The sequence below is a fragment of the Chiloscyllium plagiosum genome, chromosome 28 (genome assembly GCF_004010195.1).
Source record: "Chiloscyllium plagiosum isolate BGI_BamShark_2017 chromosome 28, ASM401019v2, whole genome shotgun sequence".
In the NCBI taxonomy this organism is placed as follows: domain Eukaryota; kingdom Metazoa; phylum Chordata; class Chondrichthyes; order Orectolobiformes; family Hemiscylliidae; genus Chiloscyllium; species Chiloscyllium plagiosum.
In genome coordinates, this window is record NC_057737.1 from 5,023,180 (window position 1) to 5,043,503 (window position 20,324).

Here is a 20,324-nt window from a genome sequence, read left to right on the forward strand (position 1 = left end):
CCAAACCCTCAATTTCTTCAGTCATCCAGCATTCCCTATACCTACCAGCGTTCCCTTTCACCCTGACAGGAATATACTTTCTCTGGATTCTCATTATCTCATTTCTGAAGGCTTCCCATTTTCCTGCCGTCCCTTTACCTACGAACCTCTGCCTCCAATCAGCTTTCGAAAGTTCTTGCCTTATACCATAAAAATTGGCCTTTCTCCAATTTAGAACTTCAAATTTTAGATGTGGTCTATCCTTTTCCGTCACTATTTTAAAACTAATAGAATTATGGTCGCTGGCCCCAAAGTGCTCCCCCACTGACACCTCAGTCACCTGCCCTGTCTTATTTCCCAAGAGTAAGTCAAGTTTTGCACCTTCTCTAGTAGGTACATCCACATACTGAATCAGAAAATTGTCTTGTACACACTTAACAAATTCTTCTCCATCTAAACCTTTAACACTATGGCAGTCCCAGTCGATGTTTGGAAAGTTACAATCCCCTACCATAACTACCCTATTATTCTTACAGATAGCTGAGATCTCTTTACAAGTTTGTTTCTCAATTTCCCTCTGACGATTGGGGGGGGGGGGTCTATAATACAGTCCCAATAAGGTGATCATCCCTTTCTTCTTACTCAGTTCCACCCAAATAACTTCCCTGGATATATTTCCGGGAATATCCTCCCTCAGCACAGCTGCAATGCTCTCCCTTATGAAAAATGCCACTCCCTCTCCTCTCTTGCCTCCCTTTCTATCCTTCCTGTAGCATTTGTATCCTGGAACATTAAGCTGCCAGTCCTGTCCATCCCTGAGCCATGTTTCTGTAATTGCTATGATATCCCAGACCCATGTTCCTAACCATGCCCTGAGTTCATCTGCCTTCCCTGTTAGGCCCCTTGCATTGAAATAAATGCAGTTTAATTTATTAGTCCTACCTTGTCCCTGCCTGCCCTGACTGGTTGACTCACTTCTATTCTCAGCTGTACCCATCTTAGATCGATCTCTTTCCTCACAATCTCCCTTGGTCCCACCCCCCCCACCTTACTAGTTTAAATCCTCCCGAGCAGTTCTCGCAAATTTTCCTGCCAGTATATTAGTCTCCTTCCAATTTAGGTGCAATCCATCCTTCTTGTACAGATCCCTTCTACCCCAAAAGAGATTCCAATGTTCCAAAAATGTGAATCCTTCTCCCAAACACCAGCTCTTCAACCATGCATTCATCTGCTCTATCCTCCCATTCCTGCCCTCACTAGCTCGTAGCACTGGGAGTAATCTAGATATTACTACCCTTCTGGACCTCCTTTTTAAATTTCTGCCTAACTCTCTGTAATCTCCCTTCAGAATCTCAACCTTTTCCCTTCCTTCTATCGTTGGTTCCAATGTGGACAATGACCTCCTGCTGGCCCCTCTCCCCCTTGAGGACATTCTGCACCCTCTCTGAGACACCCTTGATCCTGGCACCAGGGAAACAACAGCTGGCCACAGAAACGGCTGTCTGTACCTCTGACTACAGAATCCCCTAACACAATTGATCTCTTGGAAGCCGACGTACCCCTCGTTGCATTAGAGCCAGTCTCAATACCAGAAACTTGGCTGTTCGTGATACGTTCCCCTGAGAATCCATCACCCCCTCATTCTCCAAATCAGCATACCTTTTGAAATGGGTATATCCACAAAAGACTCCTGCACTAGCTGCCTACCTCTCTTACCCTTCCTGGAGCTAACGCATCTATGTGACTGTATCTGAGACGTTCCCCCCCCGCCCCCCCTTCCTGTAACTGCCATCCATCACATACTGTTGCTGTTTCAACTTCCTCATCGCTTCTATTTGTCTCTCCAACCAATCCGCTCGAACTGATAAGATTCACACCCAACAGTATTTTTGGCAGATATAATCCGCAGTAACCCTTAAACTCTCTTTAAACTCCCACATCTGACAAGAAGTACATATCACTGCAAAGGCCATGTTTTGCTCCTTCACAATCTACAGACCCAGAAAATAACGCCGTCTTATTCCTCTACAAACACTGTCCCAGGTTACATTAATAGCTATGGCTTATATTTTAAGTTTAATCAAGAGACTTATCTCCAAAAACATACAATCAAGAAAGAACCCACTGTACTCACTAATACAGCCTTTCTCTTGGACAGACTTAAAACAACAATTATTATATTTACATTTGAATTTCTTTAAGAACGATATCAAACATTCTTCGGCTCAAGGCACAATAACATCCCACTAAAAGTTAATAGCACAACGTCCAAGCCTCAAAGGTTTTTTACAATTGGGAATATAATCCACCTAAATAAGAACATCTAATATTCTGAAGCTGAATTAATTTTGTGTGCATTTGCGTGAACAAAAAAAATTATAAAATGGAGTCCCACATTTCATTTTGACATTTGGTGTACATAGAGCAATTTTCATTTCAATCCTTTCTACACAAGGTATACAAAATGAATTCAAAAATTAGACCTTTCACAATTACATAAAAGATAAAAGACAAACTACTTTAAAATACAAATAAAAAACCATATTAATGTATAAAGCATACCCAGGGCTATTATTTTGATAAAATAGCTACCCTGAAATCAGCTAAATCCGTAAAAGTTTTCAATCAGACTATTTGATCTGCAGGTCTAAAATTCAGACTTTCCACATAAGTCAAAATGTTGTTGCATTATAATTAAAATTGGATATTGAATGATATATTAATTTTTATTAATTAGCAAGATGACACAAACCATACATCATTTCAGAAAAAAGGAAAATTGGCATCAAATACATTCAACCAGGAGACTTACTGATGATTCTTGGGCAGGTGGAACATGATGAACCTCAGAATTGATATTCACATTACATGACATTGATCCAATATTGTCTTCATCCAAAGTAGTTTTATCATCAATAAAATGTACTCCCTTATCAATACATCTCCGCTTTCGTGTCTAAAAAAGTACATCACAGAAGAATAAAACATCATAGGTGAGCAATTCTATTTCTGTCCTAAATAAGTATGGGAGACAGTACCAGAACAACAGGAAAATCAAGAGTCAAATCAAGGTCAAAAAACTGCTGATCACCTGTACCACTACATATATTTAAGAATGCAGTTTCATCTTCTCATTGAAAATCCTAATTCTTATGATGGCATAATAAATAACATTGTCTCAATGTTCATCTTTTGTTTCTTTCCTAAATTTCCCTTGTGTAATTGGAAATAACTCCACACAGTAAAGATGGACCATGCCATCGGGTGAAATGATTTCTGAATTCCTTGCATGTTGTATTTATCAAATCATTTATGTTTAACTTTCAAGTTTCTTTGATTTATTTCAACCCATTAGCTATCTTTTCCATCAAATTTAATCTAATCACACTCAATAGAATTAAACCCAGGAAAATCTTTTTCGCTCCAACAGTTAATTATATTTCTACAAAAGATCTAGCACCATGTACCTGGCTTACAAAACTAAGTAATTTTCTAATTCACTTTAATTTAACAGTAATCTTAAAACAATGTATGCAATTGATTCAAATATAAAATTCCAAAATGGAACTCTAGTGTTAAACTGACTAGCAAAATGCAATTAATGTCAATACTTAGATCACTTAAAACTTCAGGCCTGTAAGTAACACTTTGAAAAAATACCTGAGAGTCATTTAAAGACATACGGATCCGTTTCCTCTCTGTTTGAAAATCATCATCAGCTTCACTTAAAGGTGTTTTCATCATGGCATGCAATTTGGAGGCTAAGGTAACCCTAGTTCTACGTGCAACATCTGTGAAATAAAACAAATCCATCGTACGTTGTAATTTTAAGAGGTGTACGAATTCTTATCACTCCACTAAATATGTGCAATACTGGTAAAGCCAGCATTTATTTAACCCATCCCTAATTGCCCTGTAAAAGCTGGTGGTCAGCTGCTTCCTTGAAACAGCTGTGACTTGGGTGTTGGGGCATCTACAGTTCTGGCAGACAGATAATTGCAGAATGTTGATCCAGTGACAGCAAAGAAAGGATAATAAAGTTGCCAATCGCGATAGTGTATAGTTCAGAAGGGTCCTTGCAGGAGTAAGTGAGGTCTGCAGATGCTGGAGATCAAAGTTGAAACTTTATTGCTGGAACAGCACAGCAGGTCAGGCAGCATCCAGGGAACAGGAGATTCGACGTTTCGGGCACAGGCCCTTCTTCAGGAACCTTCCTGAAGAAGGGCCTGTGCCCGAAACGCCGAATCTCCTGTTCCCTGGATGCTGCCTGACCTGCTGTGCTGTTCCAGCAATAAAGTTTCATCCTTGCAGGAGTCCAGCGTTTCTGTTGCCTTTGACATTCTAGTTGGTAGCAGTAATTCATTTGGAAGGTGCTGTCAGAGGAGCTTTGGTGAGTTACCGTAGTGCATCATGTAAATGGTACACACCTCTGCTACTGTGCATTCGTGGTGAAGGGAATGAATGTTAATGTTGGTGAATGGGAGTGGCAATCAAACATGCTGCTAAGTCCTGGACAGTGTCAAGATTCTGGAGTTTTCTTGGACCTCAATGAAATAGGTGACAGATGAAATAACTTTGCAGTGGTTGGTATCCCTTCATCAAGTCACCCTTTATTTATACATGGATAGTCCCTAACACAGGTCCCTCAGAGACAGCTCTTAAGAGTGTCAGATTGCCTGACACTCTTCTTTTTGTGTGGGACACAGTGAAAGACACAAGGTGCACGAATCTTTATTCAAATTTCCACCAACAGGAAGAAAAGAAACACCCGAGCGGCCAGTGACAAGCAGTGCCCTTCACAAAGGGCAATGCTGTGTGATCAAACAATGAAGGGGAGGGCAGGGACTAAATCAAAATAGAGTTGGAGGGGGAAATAATGCACTCCACTCCCTGCGGCGCCCACCTCTCCCTGAACAACTCCAGGGTGTTGGTGGACACCGCGTGCTTCTTCTCCAAGGACACCCGGGCCCTAACGTAACCGCGAAAGAGGGGCAGGCAGTCGGCCCTAACAACCCTCTCCACGGCCCGCTGCCTGGACCTGTTACTGGCCAGTTTGGCCAGGCCGAGGAGCAGACCTATGAGGAGGTCTTCAGACCTGCCCTCCCTCCTCCGTACCGGGTGCCCGAAGATCAGGAGTGTTGGACTGAAGTGCAACCAAAAGCAGAGGAGGAGGTTTTTCAGAAAATCAAAAAGGGAGTGCAAACGCCCACACCCAATATATACATGGTCCACGGACTCCACAGCGCCACAGAACAAGCAGTTGAACTGGGAGTCCGTGAACCACCGCAATCTGCGGTTGCAGGGGACTGCTGCGTGCAGCACCCTCCACCCCAGAACCCCGAGAGATAGGGGGAGGACTCCCACGTAGAGAGCCCTCCACTGGGGATCCCCACCGCCCGGTGGTAAATGGGCACGCCAAGGCATTTGACACTCCTCTTTTTCTTTTCTTTTTTTTCTTTTAAACCCCACACTACCGCCTAACTGCGGTAGTGCAGATAGGGGGAGGACTCCCACGTAGAGAGCCCTCCACTGGGGATCCCCACCGCCCGGTGGCAAATGGGCACGCCAAGGCGTTTGACACTCCTCTTTTTTTTTTCTTTTAAACCCCACACTACCGCCTAACTGCGGTAGTGCTTATTTTTTCCCCAGCACCCATGGTGTGTGTGCGCAGGTGTGAGACACAGTGAACTGTCAGCCAGAATTTCCTGATTGGACCAGATTAACAGCCCTAATCTATGAGATCTATCTGATTGACATCATTACTATAGAAATTGGTTGGTTCATTTCTCAAAACATTGCCCTGACCGGTCAGAATTAATCTGCTTGGTTGAAACCCCAAACAAAGCATAGCTGATAACTGTCAATCATAAATCAGTTCATTACCCATGGTAATTCTTCTACCAAAGTCCACTTGTAAACTAACTACTACTCCAGCCTCATGCGATATAAATTTTAGTTTCCCCTTTGAAAAGGCAATCTTTTGAATTGTCCTGATGAGTGCAAGATGAAAAGTTTTAATAAAATGTGTCATTTTCAGCAATACTGAAAAATATTTTAGGTGTGACCTCCCATTTCCTCATAAAGCCCTTGTTGCCCATTATCTCTTGGCCGTTCCTATTACATCTACTGCTCAGCCTCATATGTGTGCCTTAAAACACTTATTCTCTTTTTTTTGGTTCTGACCTATCTGCCCCAACTGGTCCTGAATAAGAGTCGAAAAGTGTGGTGCTGGAAAAGCGCAACAGGTCAGGCTGTCAAGAAGAAGGATAATCAACATTTCAGGCATATGCCCTTCATCAGGAATTATCCTGAATAAGCATGCATAAAATCATAGATCTACCATTAATACAGAGGAACCTCGATAATCCAAATATTGGATTATCCGAAGGAGATCTCGAGGTCCCGATAGAAACATTCCATCAAAGACATGTTTCCAACACTGATCGCGTCTTTTGTTTACAGTGATTAAAAGTAAACTCAGCTTACTGAATGCTGCCGAGAGAACTCCTGGACATCGATAGGAGCTCAGGCACCGTCTCCAAATAACTGACCTCCCGCCCTCTCTCTCCCCAGACAATTTTCCAGAAGTTCTACACAGAGGTTTACCCTTAATCCCCCCTTCTCCAGATAATCTCTCCAACATTGTCCTGTACAGGGCAAACGTGCAACCTGTCAAAAAGTTGCAGTGAGAGTGTGTGGACACGCACGCGCGCTCATCCCCCCCAAAAGGCAGCAGCAGCATAAGTCTCATTGTTGGTGTCCAGTCCGGCTACCCCGGAGAGGGAGTGGGGGCGGTTTTGGGCGGGGTTGGGGTTCGGGGATGGTATTGGACAGGGGGAGGCAGTGTTGGACAGGGTTGGGGGTCAGACAGGGTTGGACAGGGTTGGGGGGCGGGCGGTGTTGGATGGGGTTGGGAGCTTGGCATTGGTGTGCTGTGTGTCTCCTGAATGGGGAGCAGACTTCACGGAAAACTCCGAGCCCCAAAGGAAATGCACTAAATCGATTAACCGAATAATCGATTATCCGAACGAAATAGTGCCCTTCCATCTCGTTTGGATAATCAAGGTTCATCTGTATATGAAAATATCACATATGATGTGCATCTTTTTTCTCCATCAGCTTACTTTTCATGACACAATGTACATATTAGATATTTATCAATATTCTTTATTGAAATTTTAAACAACAACTGAAAAAGATTGTACACTGTCATTTCAGGCATGATACTATTGGATGTCACTGGGCCAAGTTAGCCTTAACTAATTTGTCATTTTACTTTCAATCAACGTTAGTTTTTATATTGTTGATTCCCAGTACATCATCATTTAACATACAGATATTATGTATTCTTATTTAAAGCAATTCCAGTGTAAATTATCATAAACATTTTCAAAATAGCCTGAATATGTACTTGAACTGACATTCCTATGTTCCTATAGCTTAGTTGGCCACAGATCCAGAGCTGGCAAGGGGATTCAGCTAGATAGCTCTCTTTCATAGAATCCCCAGAGTGTGGAAGCAGGCCATTTGGCCCATTGAGTGCACACCCAACTTCAGAAGAGCATCTACCAGATCCACCCTATCCCTGTAAGCCCCAGCATTTCCAATGGATAACCCACCTGGCCTGCACATCCCCAGATACCACGGGCAATTTAGCATGGCCAATCCACCTAACCTGCGCGTCTTTGGACTGTGGGAGGAAACCAGAACAGACACAGGAAAAATGTGCAAACTCCATATAGTTGCCCAAGGGTGGAATTGAACCTGGGTGCCCTGGTGCCGTGAGTCAATGAGCCACCATTCCATCCAACACAGACAACCCATACATCAAAGCCAAATAAGCTTATTTTGTACTGTAAATTTCAAAGATTATATTGTTGCACTTCTATCCTCTCTAGTCCTCAGCCACCCAAAAACATTTGCATGTTTTTCATTTAATTCATAGTTTTATTTTATTCATAAGACTCAGTTAACTCTAGTCACAGCTATCATTTAATTCATTTTATTTAATTTGTGACACCAATCGTATATTAATTCATGGATTCTGTAAGTAAAAGCCCAGCTGGTTCTGTTATTAATTGTTCTGAATGGTCACTTGACCCAAAACACTGACTTTTCTTTCTTTACACAGATGTTGTCAGACATGCTGAATTTCTCCAGCTGTTTCTGTTTTTGACTTAAAGGAAGACAGCAGTTCAGGAAAGCAACTTGCTACTACCTTTTCAAGGGCAATTAGGGGTGGGTAATAAATGCTGTCCTCACCAGAAAAGTTCACATTCCATGAAAAATGAAACAAAACTGTGTGCCACACCATAGTTACTTCTGTGGCTCTGTTGTTTATTTAACTCCTAAGCTTAAAATTAATTTAATTCCTGACTAATATGATTTGTTATTATATTTCTATGATATTATTCACTTAATTCTTCATATTTTTCTTTTGATTTGTGGTCCTCCAATATTATTTATTTACTTCCAGCTTCTTAACATTCTATCATTTCTGTTAATCTATGTAATTAAGTCAAATACAACAAACATACCAATAACTCCAAAACTATTTACTTAATTAAACAACTTCTGTTCTGAAATATATTTTTCGATCTAGCTCGGCATTACGTTTTGATAGTGGCAAAACTGGACTATCAATTTTCTGTTCCCATCTAATTTTTAATACCTGAACCTTTCACAAATGCTTAAGAAAGGAAATAAATGCTGATTTAAGATAGCCATAATGAACACCTGATCACAAGATCAACAAAAAAAAAGCACCAGGTCTAATTTAAAAATAACATATCATCAAAATGACTAAAAAGGTACCCCACACTAGACATAGGAATAGAAATTAGTCCATTAAGGCCATCGGGTCTGCTCCAACATTCAATCATGCCTGATAAGTTTCTCAACCCTATTCTCCTGTCTTCTCCCTGTAACCTTTGATACTCAACAACTTATCTATCTCAGTCTTAAATATACTCAATGACCTGACCTCCTCAGCCTTCTGTGGCAATGAATTCCATAGATTCATCACTCTCTGGCTGAAGAAGTTTCTCATTATCTTTGTTCTAATCGGTCTTCCTTTACTCTAAGGCTATGCCCTCGGGTCCAAGTCTGCCCTATCAATGGAAACATCTTCTGAACATCTACTCTGTCCAGGCCGTTCAGTATTCCCTAAATTTTAATTAGATTCCCCCCCCCACCTCATCCTTCTAAACTCCATCGAGTATAAAGCCAGAGTCCTCAAACATTCCTCATACGAAACGCTTTTTATTCCTGGGCCCATTCTCGTGAACCTCCTCTGAACACTCTCCGGGCTAGTACATCCTTCCTGAGATACGGGGCTCAAAACTACACACAATACTGTAAACATGGTCTGACCAGGGCTTCACAGAGCCTCAGAAGTACATCTCTGCTTTTATATTCAAGTCCTCTCAAAATAAATACCAATATTGCATTTGCCTTCCTAACTATCAACTCAACCTGCAAGTTTACCTTGAGAGGATCCTGGACTAGAACTCTCAAGTCTCTTTGCAAGCTATAAGGAGAGGCCGAACAGGCTGGGGCTGTTTTCCTTGGAGTGTAGAAGGCTGAGGGGTGACCTTATAGAGGTTTACAAAATTATGAGGGGCATGGACAGGGTAAATAGACAAAGTCTTTTCCCTGGGTTTGGGGAGTCCAGAACTAGAGGACATAGGTTTAGGGTGAGAGGGGAAGAAATAAAAGAGACCTCAGGGGCAACTTTTTCACGCAGAGGGTGGTATGTGTATGGAATGAGCTGCCAGAGGAAGTAGTGGAGGCTGGTACAATTGCAACATTTGAGAGGCATTTGGATGGGTATATGAGCAGGAAGGGTTTGGACGGATATGGGCCAGGTGCTGGCAAGTGGGACTAGATTGGGTTGGGATATCTGGTCGGCGTGGACAGGTTGGACCGAAGGGTCTGTTTCCATGCTGTACGTCTCTATGACTCTGTGACTTCAGACTTATGAATTTTCACCCCATTTATGTCCGAAACGTCAATTCTCCTGCTACTCAGATGCTGCCTGACCTGCTGTGCTTTCCCAGCAACACAGTCTCCAGCCTTGCAGTCCTCACTTTCTCCTCGACGAGCTAAGGGCACAGACTATTACATGCCAGCACAAACCTGGCTAAAGGAGGGACAAAATTGGCAGCTCTGTAGCCCTGGATATAAAGCTTTCAGGCAGGGTAAAGTGGGTGTAGCAATATTGATTAAAGAATCAATTACAGTTGTGAGGAAGGATGATATACTAAACTGGTTAACAAATGAGACTTTATGGATTGAGCTTAAGAATAAAAAAAAAGTAGTCACACTACGAACAGTCTACTACATATTCCCCAAATAGTGAGAGGGAGACAGAAGAACATATACAGAGACAAATTTCTGCTTGAAGGAATAAGAGGGTAATAATAGTAGGAGATATTAACTATCTCAATACCACCTGGGTTTCAAACAATATAAGGGGCATTGAGGGTGAAAAATTCATATACCATGTATGTGACAAGCCCACAAGTCATAGGAGCAGATTTTAGGCCATTCGGCCCATCAAGGCTCCTCTGCCATTCAATCATGGCTGATAAGTTTCTCAACGCCATTCTCCCCGTTTCTCCCCATAACCTTCAATCCCCTTAACAATCAAGAACCCATCTATCTCGGTCTTAAATAAAATGACCTGGCCTCCAAAGCCTTCTTTGGCAATGAAGTCCATCGATTCACCACGCTCTGGCTGACAATATTTCTCTTCATCTCTGTTCTAAAGGATCTTCTCTTTACTCTAAGGCTGTGCCCTCAGGTCCTAGCCTCTCCTGCTAATGGAAACATATTCCCAATGTCTACTCTGTCCAGGTCATTCAGTATTCTGAAAGTTTCAATTCGATATCGTCTCTGCCTTCTAAATTCCATCAAGTATCGACCCAGAGTACTCAAACATTTCTCTTAAGCCTTTCATTCCTGGGAAAATTCTCATTAACCTTCTCTGGACTCGCCCCATGCTTCCTGAGGTATGGGGCCCAAAATTGTTCACAATACTTTAAGTGTGGTCTGACCAGAGCCTTATGAAGTCTCAGAAGCACATTCTTGCCTTTATGTTCTCGCCCTCTCAAAATAAACACCAACATTGCATTTGCCTTCCTAACTACTGATTCAACCTGCAAGATTACCATAAGAGTACCCTCAACTAGGATTCAAGTCCCTTTGCATTTCAGATTTCTGAATTTTCTCCCCATTTACAAAATAGTTTATGCCTATTCTCCCAAAGAGCACGACCCACACTTTCCCACACTATATTCTTCTGCCACCTCTTTGCCCACTCTCCTCACCTGTCTAATTTCTTCTGCAGCCTCCTCAGTACTACCTGTCCTTCCACCTATCTTTGTATCATCTGCAAACTTAACCAGAATGTTCTCTACTCCTTATCTTGATCCTTAATGTACAAAGTGAAAAGCTGTGGTCCCAGTATTGACCCTTGCGAAACATCACTTGTCACTGGCTGCCATCCTGAGAAGGACACTTTTATCCCGACCTCTGACTTTGTCAGACAGTCAAATTTCTATCCATGCTAGTACCTTGCCTCTAACACTATATGCTCCTACCTTACGCAGTAGCTTCCGGTGCAGCACTTTGTCAAAGGCCTTCTTTAAGTCCAAGTAGATAACATCCAAGTAACCTGCTTGTAACTTCCTCAAAGAAGTCTAACAGATTTGTTCGGCATGACCATGAACCTATGTTGACTTTGCCCTATTTTACAATGCACTTCTAAGTATTCAGAGATCTCATCCTTCAAAACAGACTCCAAAATCTTAGCAACAACAGAGGTCGGGCTAACCATCCTGTAATTGTCCATCTTTTGCCTTACTCCCTCCTTAAACAGGGGGGGTTAAATAAGCCATTTTCCAATCCTCTGAGACCCTCCCTGACTCCAGTGATTCCTGAAAGATCACCACTAATGCCTCCACTATCTCTTCAGCTATTTCCCTCAGAACTCGGAGGTGTAGTCCATCTCATCCAAGTGATTTATCCACCTTCAGACCTTTCAGTTTTTCTAGCACCTTCTCCTTGCTGATGGCCAACATACTCACCTTGGACTCACCCTGCCCGACTGTCTTGAATTTTTGGGATATTACTCGTGTCTTCCACCATGAAGACTGACACAAAGTACTTGTTTAGTTCCTCTGCCATTTCTTTGCTCCCCATTATCACTTCTCCAAGATCATTTTCCAGCGGCCCAATGGCCACTTTTGCTTCTCTTTTTCCCTTTATATATTTAAAGAAACTCCTGCTATCTTCTTTCATATTACTATCAACCTTACACTCATATTGAATCGTCTCCCTTCTTATTTCTTTTTTAGTTGTCCTCCATTAGTCTTTCTAGGCTTCCCATTCCTCTGGCTCACACTGCGTTATATGCTTTATCTTTTGCTTTTACATTATCCCTGACTTCACTTGTCAGCCATGGTTGCCTCGTCCTCCCTTTAGTGTGCTTTTTTCTCCTAGGGATGGATTTTTGCTGTCTCTCCCAAACTACTCCCAGAAACTCCTGCCATTGCTTTTCTGCTGTCTTTTCTGCTAGGCTCCTCTCCCAATCAATTCTGGTCAGCTCCTCACTCATGCCTCTGTAGTTGCCTTTATTCAATTGTAATACCATTACATGTGATTCCAGCTAATCCCTCTCAAATTGTACAGTAAATTCTATCATATAGTGTGATCACTGCCTCCTAAGGGTTCCTTCACCTTAATCTCCCTTATCAAGTCTGCCTCAATACACAAACCTAAATCCAGAATTGCCTGTTCCCTAGTGGTCCCCCCCACAAGCTGCTCCAAAAAGACATCTCGTTGACATTCCAGAAAATTCCTTTTCTTGCAATCCATTACCAACCAGATTTTCCTGCATATTGAAAAGCCCCATGATCACTGTAACCTTGTCTTTCTTATATGTCTTCTCTATCTCCTGGAGTATCTTGTGCCCTACATCCTGACGACTGTTTGGAGGCCTGTCCATAACTACCTTTATGGTTTTTTTAACCTTTGTGGTTCCTCAACTCTACCAGTACAGATTCTATATCATTTGACCCTACATTGCTTTTTGCAATTGATTTAATTTCATTTCTTACTAATAGGGTAACTCCCCTCCCCGCCTGTCTTTTCAATAGGATGTATATCTTTTGATATTTAGTTCCCACTCCTGATCCCCTTGCAGCCACGTCTCCGTCCACCACATTGTACCTGCCAATTTCGATCTGCATTACAAGCTCATTTACCTTATTTCATATAATGCTTGCATGGAGATACAACACCTTGAGTCCTGTACTTGCCATCTCATTGTCATCCCTTTATCAGGTGTGCTTGAAGTTTGATTCCTAACCCTTTCCAAAAACTCTGCCTTATTGTGTGTTCTGGAGACTTCTCCTGAGTTTTCCTATCTTTTCATTTTTTTTCATATTTTTCCATGCAGTTAAATCCACCCCCATAGATGTTAACATGCCTTCTGGAAATTTCAATACATTAGATCATTGGTTCCCTTTCGTCAACTGTGATTGGTATATCCTCAAAGAACTCCATCAAATTTGTCAAATGTGATCTCCCCTTCACAAAACCACATTGACTCTCAACTGTGTTAAGTTTTTCTAAATGTCCTACAACTGTCTTGCTTAATAATGGCCTCTAGGTTTTCACTCTTTTCAATATACCCTCCCATTTATTCTAAACAACCTTGTGTGGGGATCTGATAGTATTATAATAAGAAATATATAATTACAACATTGTCTCAAATGGCTCCAAACTTTTACTCCTTGTACTTAACAAAGAACTATTTGTTAAGTGTCAGCAATTGCCCGATGCTCTGATCCCTGCATCGGTTTCCAATTCCCTAGCATGTCAAATGTTGAAAGCTTTTAAGTTCTTTCAGAACTTTGCCCTTTTGACAATACAACTCCACCACTCTCTCCTGCCAAAATATTTCATTCTTCTGACTTCTGCATGTTACCCATCCCTCTACCCAATCACTGTCATTTGTGCTTTTAGGCATCCTTCTGGATAACTTCTAACGCTAAATGAAACCAAATAATGCATATGACAATAAATAGCATTCATAAATATTTGCAATATTCAAAATAGGTTCCAAACAATTACCTCACTACCTGTACTAATGAATGAATTTTATGTGAAAAACTCTCATATTAAATGAACATGAAATGGCTAAATAGGTTCAAGAAAGTAGTTACCTTGGTTTGAACTTGGTGAGGATTTTCCATTTTCTGCAACAGTGGAGCTGGTCTGGTTTATTTCTGCGGTTGGAGCAGAAGGCATTCTTGCTGTGTGACAGGCACAGTTACACACGGGCAATTTTTCTTGTTTTCTACAACTATTTGGACAACTTTCATTTCCAGATTTGTCTGCACAAGATAATTTGTTCATTAATACTACAAGCAGGACATTTACTGTACAACAACTTTGTTTTCCAATATGAGAAATGCCACAATGCTTCAATAATATATTATAGTATCAAGAAAATGATTACAGTGCAATTAAACTTTGGTATTCTAATATGCTGAAATGCCTATCTGCCGCAGCAAAAGATTGTTGACACAAGTTTTCCATCTTCACAGTACTACAAATCACATCACGTAGCTTCCTAAAATATAGGAGGAATCAGGGAGTGATCTCCTAAGACCACTGGCCTCTGTGGCCAGTCAAGATAAGCATTTGAAGAGACTTGATGCTAGATGATGTAAGTTTTGCTGCAAGTATCTAATGGAACCTTTAGGTTCATTAGTCACTGTTTAAGTGTGTTAGTAGGATTGTGGGCTACCTTGATGCCAAGGGGTCTGAGTAGTTTGGAAGTCATTTCTGATATGTCTTTGATGTAAGGTAATGTGGCTATAGTTTTTGGTCGTGTTGTGTTTGCAAGAAAAACGGACACCCAATAAACACAATCCGCCGATTCCTCAGAATCAAACCCAAACAAGCAGACACAATACAACCAAAAACTATAGCCACATTACCTTACATCAAAGACATATCAGAAATGAATTCCAGACTACTTAGTCCCCTTGGCATCATGGTAGCCCACAAACCTACCAACACTTAAACAGTGACTCATGAATCCAAAGGATCCATTAGATACTACCAGCAAAATTAATGTCATTTACAAGATATCATGCAAGAACTGTAAGGAACTGTAAAAAACACTACATCCATCAAACAAGAAGGAAACTTGCCACCAAGATACATGAACACCAACAAGCCACCAAAAGACATGACCCACTATCTCTAGTTTCCATACATATAGACAATGAAGGACACCATTTTGACTGGAACAACACACATCCTGGGACATCGAAAGACACGCATGAGAATTCTTATAAGATAGCATTCTAACCAGAACTATATCAATAAACATATCTATTTAGATCCCAACTATCTTCCCCTGGGAAAGAGAACTGGAAATGACATCACCCACCTTAAGAAACCAAGACGTATAAATAGAGAGAAGGGACATACCACCAGCGCTTCACTGGAGACTCTCACTGTTGATGTTACATAGTCATGGTGACAAAACTTCTGAAAATAAATCTTCCAGCTCAGTGAGCTAACTTACATACCTATCCTCAATCTGAGCTACAAATCTTCTCAAAAATAGCTAATATGAACTTACAGTATACTATTTTAAACCAAAGGACTACAGAAGCATTCAAAAAGTAACTTCCTATTTAGAAATTCTCTCAATACTTGGTTGTCATAACTTACACAATCAATGTATCCCATGACAACTTTACAGCCTTGCAATTTGCTATATGATGTCTATATTATCCATATAGTCAAGGCCAACATATCCACAACTCTCTGTAGCAACCTTAAGTTATCTTTCAGAAGGTTGAAAAATGAAGTTGAATTTAAAAATGTATAATTGCTGCCAGTCGTCATTCTGATATACAGGGCTAGTTCTGTATGCTTGAACTATAAATGTGTTAATAATATTGAAATGATCAATATTGAACAATTTCTATTTTACAATCCTTTTCTTGAATTTTCTGACCAAATGCATTTGTTCAGCGATTGTGTGTTGAACCACAGCTAAGTGCTTTAAATTTTTTCTGCAGCAAGTAGGAGGCACATCCCAAATCTATCTCAAACAAATTGAACTGCTGTTGGTATTAATCGGATCCACACATTAGCTGAAATTAATTATGAATGTATCAAATTGGCTGTAGCACATAATTGCGTCATCTACATAATAACTTGCTTGAGCTTAGAATTCTTATTTTTCACTCAAGAATATTATTATCCATTTGCAGTGAGGATAACATTTGTAACAAAGCAAGCAATGAAACATAACAAAATGTGCATTGTTAATCCCATAGAGCTTCATACAACACTAGAGAAATAAACATAAAACCATACCATATTGAGAGTGCTGCCAGGCCAACGTAGAGCAAAGCAGTGCAAGACTTTTCCCACTTCCAGTTGGACTCTCTAACAGACAGTGCTGTTGACAGTTCAAGCCTCGTACAATCTAAATGAAAGCATAATTCAGACCAATGTGAACCTCTGCATTATCTAAGCTAATCACAATATCAACATCAGAAGTAACAAACAGTGAGGTCATTGTATTTTAGGCTGTAATATTGTTAGCATTAAAGAATATCTCCTAAACTTAACAATCTATCTTTCTGTTAGTCAGCCAGCATCCAACAAACACATAAATCCATCACTAATTCAAACAAATGAAATTATGCATCCACCAGTAGAGTTTCATTGACCCATTGCAAAGTGTAGACACGCTTCCTTTCGTGTAACAACTACTTTATTCTGCAGATATTAGGTTGGTTGAGAGATGACAGAAATTCTCTTGGAACTTAAGAATATATAAGCATACAAACAAGGAACAGGAGTAAGCCATTTAGCCCCTCAGCTTGCCCAGTCATTCAAAAGGATCATGGCTGATCTGTCTATAATCTCAAATCCACATTTCTGTCTATCCATCAGCAGCTTTCATCCTTTGCTTAACAAAAATTGATCTACTTATGCCTTAAAAATATTCAAGGACTCTGCTACCACCATCTTTTGAGGGAGAGAGCTCCCAAGACTCAAAACCCTGTGGGAAGGAGTTTCACCTAATCCAAAACTCTCATTTTTAAACAATGATCTCTAGTTCTACATTCTTCCATAACAGGGAAAGTCCCCTCTAAATCTAACTGTCACAAGCCCTCAGGATATTCTACTTTTCAATCAAATTGCTTTTTGCTTATCTAAACTGCAGCGGATACAATCCAAGCCCGATCAATCTTTGCTTACAAGTACAAAATTATGAGATGCATAGATTGGGTAGAATATGGGAATTCTTTCCCCATGGCAGATATGTCTAAGATCAGAGGGCCTAAGTTTACCACTGGTGATTAAGTGGCTTTGAGGGGATCTGAGGAAATATTTTTATCCAGAGTTTGGTAGAACTTTGGAATGTGCTGTCTGAGAGGGTGGTGAAGGTAGGTACTCTTGCAATAACCCATTCAATTCAAATATTGGTCTAATAAACTACAGAAGCTGATATCATGTTGTTTAACTGAGCAAATCAACCATTATACTTGCTTATAGGCTTTTCAATACTTGCCTAGCTAAAACTGCACCACCTTTAAGATTTCATCTGTCCAGATATAGAATAATTACATTCAAAATCTTAGTATCCAAACTCTGCCATGTAGGGTTAATGTGATTGCAAGCTTCAAACACTGAGTATGTTACCTTAGAAACCCCTTCACAGCAAAGAGGACCCACTTGGCTCCTACCCATCCCTCAGAATACTTATGAACCATCAACTGCATTCAATTATCAGAATACATGAAATCAATATACTTACTGAATTCATCATAGCAAGCTGAGATGGGTATGCCTTGCATGGAAAAAGAATTTTCACTCCACCGATTATGTATTCAGAAACTGATGATGCCATTATAATTAGTTAATTGTGATATGCATCAAGAAAATTAAGCCTCAGTGCTTCAATCTGTGGAAGGAATTTTAAATACTTTATCTGGACAGAAAATCACATTTTTAAAAAATGTGTTCAATTCCATTTTCAATGTCACTCTAATAGCAATTATTTGAATTCCAGTGCTGTGGGATGTCAGGGCAGATCTTGGAAACTAAGTGCTTAATGTAGTTTAAGTGGTAGGTCAGACAGTGTGGGGTACATTGAATGGAGTTTCCCAGATTCAGTTTAGGGACTATCCCATTTCTGTTTACATAAACAAATGGATTCTGAATTGCAATGCCAAGTCCCCAAGTATCACATTTGCAGATACAATAGCAGCATTCAAGAAACATCTTGTAAGTGAAGACAGTTTTGGTATGGAAGGGCAAAATGTGTCAGTGCAGGCTTGAAGGGCCAAAGGCCTGTTCCTGTGTGGTATTGTTCTTTGTTCTATCAGATGTTTAAAAAGAAGGGTAATTGGAATTAGAGCAGGGGCACAGAAATTTATAAGGATTAGCTGCAAAAATATGAACATGGACAGAGGAAAGTCAGATGAAATTTAATCCAGGCAAGTAAGAAGCACTGAATTTGGTAAGAAATAGGAAACAGCTCAAGTGGTGACGAAATAACTGAAGACAAAGCCAAAAGAGACCTACTGGTTCAACAATACAATGCTCATACAATACAACCACTCCAGGACAGATATTAACAAAAGAATGGTCAAAACATCATGCTAGAGAGAGAGAGATCATTATTAGTGCTAACCATCATCTGACCTCCCACAAAACATCATTGTTCCAAGTTGGAGAAATTGGGGCTTTACACATGGAAAGAAGGCATCCAAGAAGTTACCTCAGAGTAACGTGAGGTAATTTATAAAATACAACCCAGATATTATTTTAAATTGTGGAACTAAAATTAGTAATTAAAGATTCAAATCAGCAGAAGGTAAAGTTAGGACCAACATTGGAAAACAAACTTATGGAATACACTTCTACTTAAAGTAGTATAAGTGAAAATCTTGGATTCATTCAGGAAAAAAATGGACTTTAATAGCTTAAAGAAATTATGAATTTAGGTGAACTGCAAATTTTCTCTGAGCATTATGTTGTATGTTTAACAATGGTCCTATCGGAAAGATGTTGTGAAACTTGAAAGGGTGTGGCCAGGGTTGGAGGATTTGAGCTATAGGGAGAGATTAAATAGGCTGGGCCTCTTTTCCCTGGAGGATCAGAGGCTGAGGGGTGACCTTATAGAGGTTTATAAAATCATGAGGGGCATGGATAGGATAAATAGACAAAATCTCTTCCCTGAGGTGGGAGAGTCCAGAACTAGACAGCATAGGTTTAGGGTGAGAGGGGAAAGGTACAAAAGAGGCCTAAGGGGCAACTTTTTCACGGAGACGGTGGTACGTGTATGGAATGAGCTGCCAGAGGATGTGGTGGAGGCTGGTACAATTGCAACATTTAAGAGGCATTTGGATGGGTATATGAATGGGAAGGGTTTGGAGGGATATGGACCGGGTGCTGGCAGGTGGGACTAGATTGGGTTGGGATATCTGGTCGGCGTGGACGAGTTGGACTGAAGGATCTGTTTCCATGCTGTACATCTATGAGTGACATACAAGTCTCTGCACAACGATCAACATAGAGTCTCTCATGGAAAACACAAATCATCAATCTACTTGTTAATTAACATTGTGCATCTAAATTGAAGCTTAATAGATAATTCTGAAATTCCACTGACATAAGAAAACTTTTGAGCTTTATGCTTGACATGAAGTAAGTATTGTAAATATAACTTATAACTCCAAGTGTAGTGACTGAGGAACTTCATGGGGCCATATACCATGTTGAGGAAAACTGGTCAGTGTTTGAAATTTTATGGATAGTATAAAATGTATTTAAGAACAAAAAAAACTAGTCATTTTCTCAAAAAAAATCAAGGAGACCTATCATCCTGGATGGATGGATAGCACAAAATAGAAGTTTGCCTGCTAAGATAGCCATTACTAAGCATGTTAATTACAAGCCTCACAATACTGTACATGCCAAATGGTTTTGGATCAAGGAAGACCAACTGCACAAAACTCTTAAAATAATTAACACAAAGAAAAATATGTAATTACGGAAGATCAACTGTTCTAGCCGGTGTAATTACGTAGAACAGTTGATCTTCCGTAATTACAACGGCACCACTCCCCACCTCTTCCTCCGCTACATTGATGACTGCATTGGCGCCACCTCGTGCTCCCGCGAGGAGGTTGAGCAATTCATCAACTTCACCAACACATTCCACCCTGACCTTAAATTTACCTGGACCATCTCCATCTCCATTAATGACGACCGACTTGACACCGACATTTTTT

The 20,324-nt window shown here is 40.5% G+C and overlaps 1 protein-coding gene across 2 annotated transcripts in view; it reads right to left on the reverse strand.

Moving 5' to 3' along the window:
* The window catches only part of brip1 (BRCA1 interacting helicase 1), a 231,834-nt gene that overhangs the window by 208,777 nt on the left and 2,733 nt on the right, over positions 1–20,324 (reverse strand). For both annotated transcript variants that reach the window (XM_043718107.1, XM_043718106.1), the window contains exons 2-6: positions 17,843–17,989; positions 16,390–16,501; positions 14,211–14,381; positions 3,640–3,770; positions 2,792–2,935 (exon numbers count right to left, since the gene is read on the reverse strand). In XM_043718107.1, coding sequence (XP_043574042.1) covers positions 2,792–2,935; positions 3,640–3,770; positions 14,211–14,381; positions 16,390–16,501; positions 17,843–17,935 — 651 coding nt within the window. In that variant the 5' untranslated portion in view covers positions 17,936–17,989. The remainder of the gene's footprint in view (positions 1–2,791; positions 2,936–3,639; positions 3,771–14,210; positions 14,382–16,389; positions 16,502–17,842; positions 17,990–20,324) is intronic.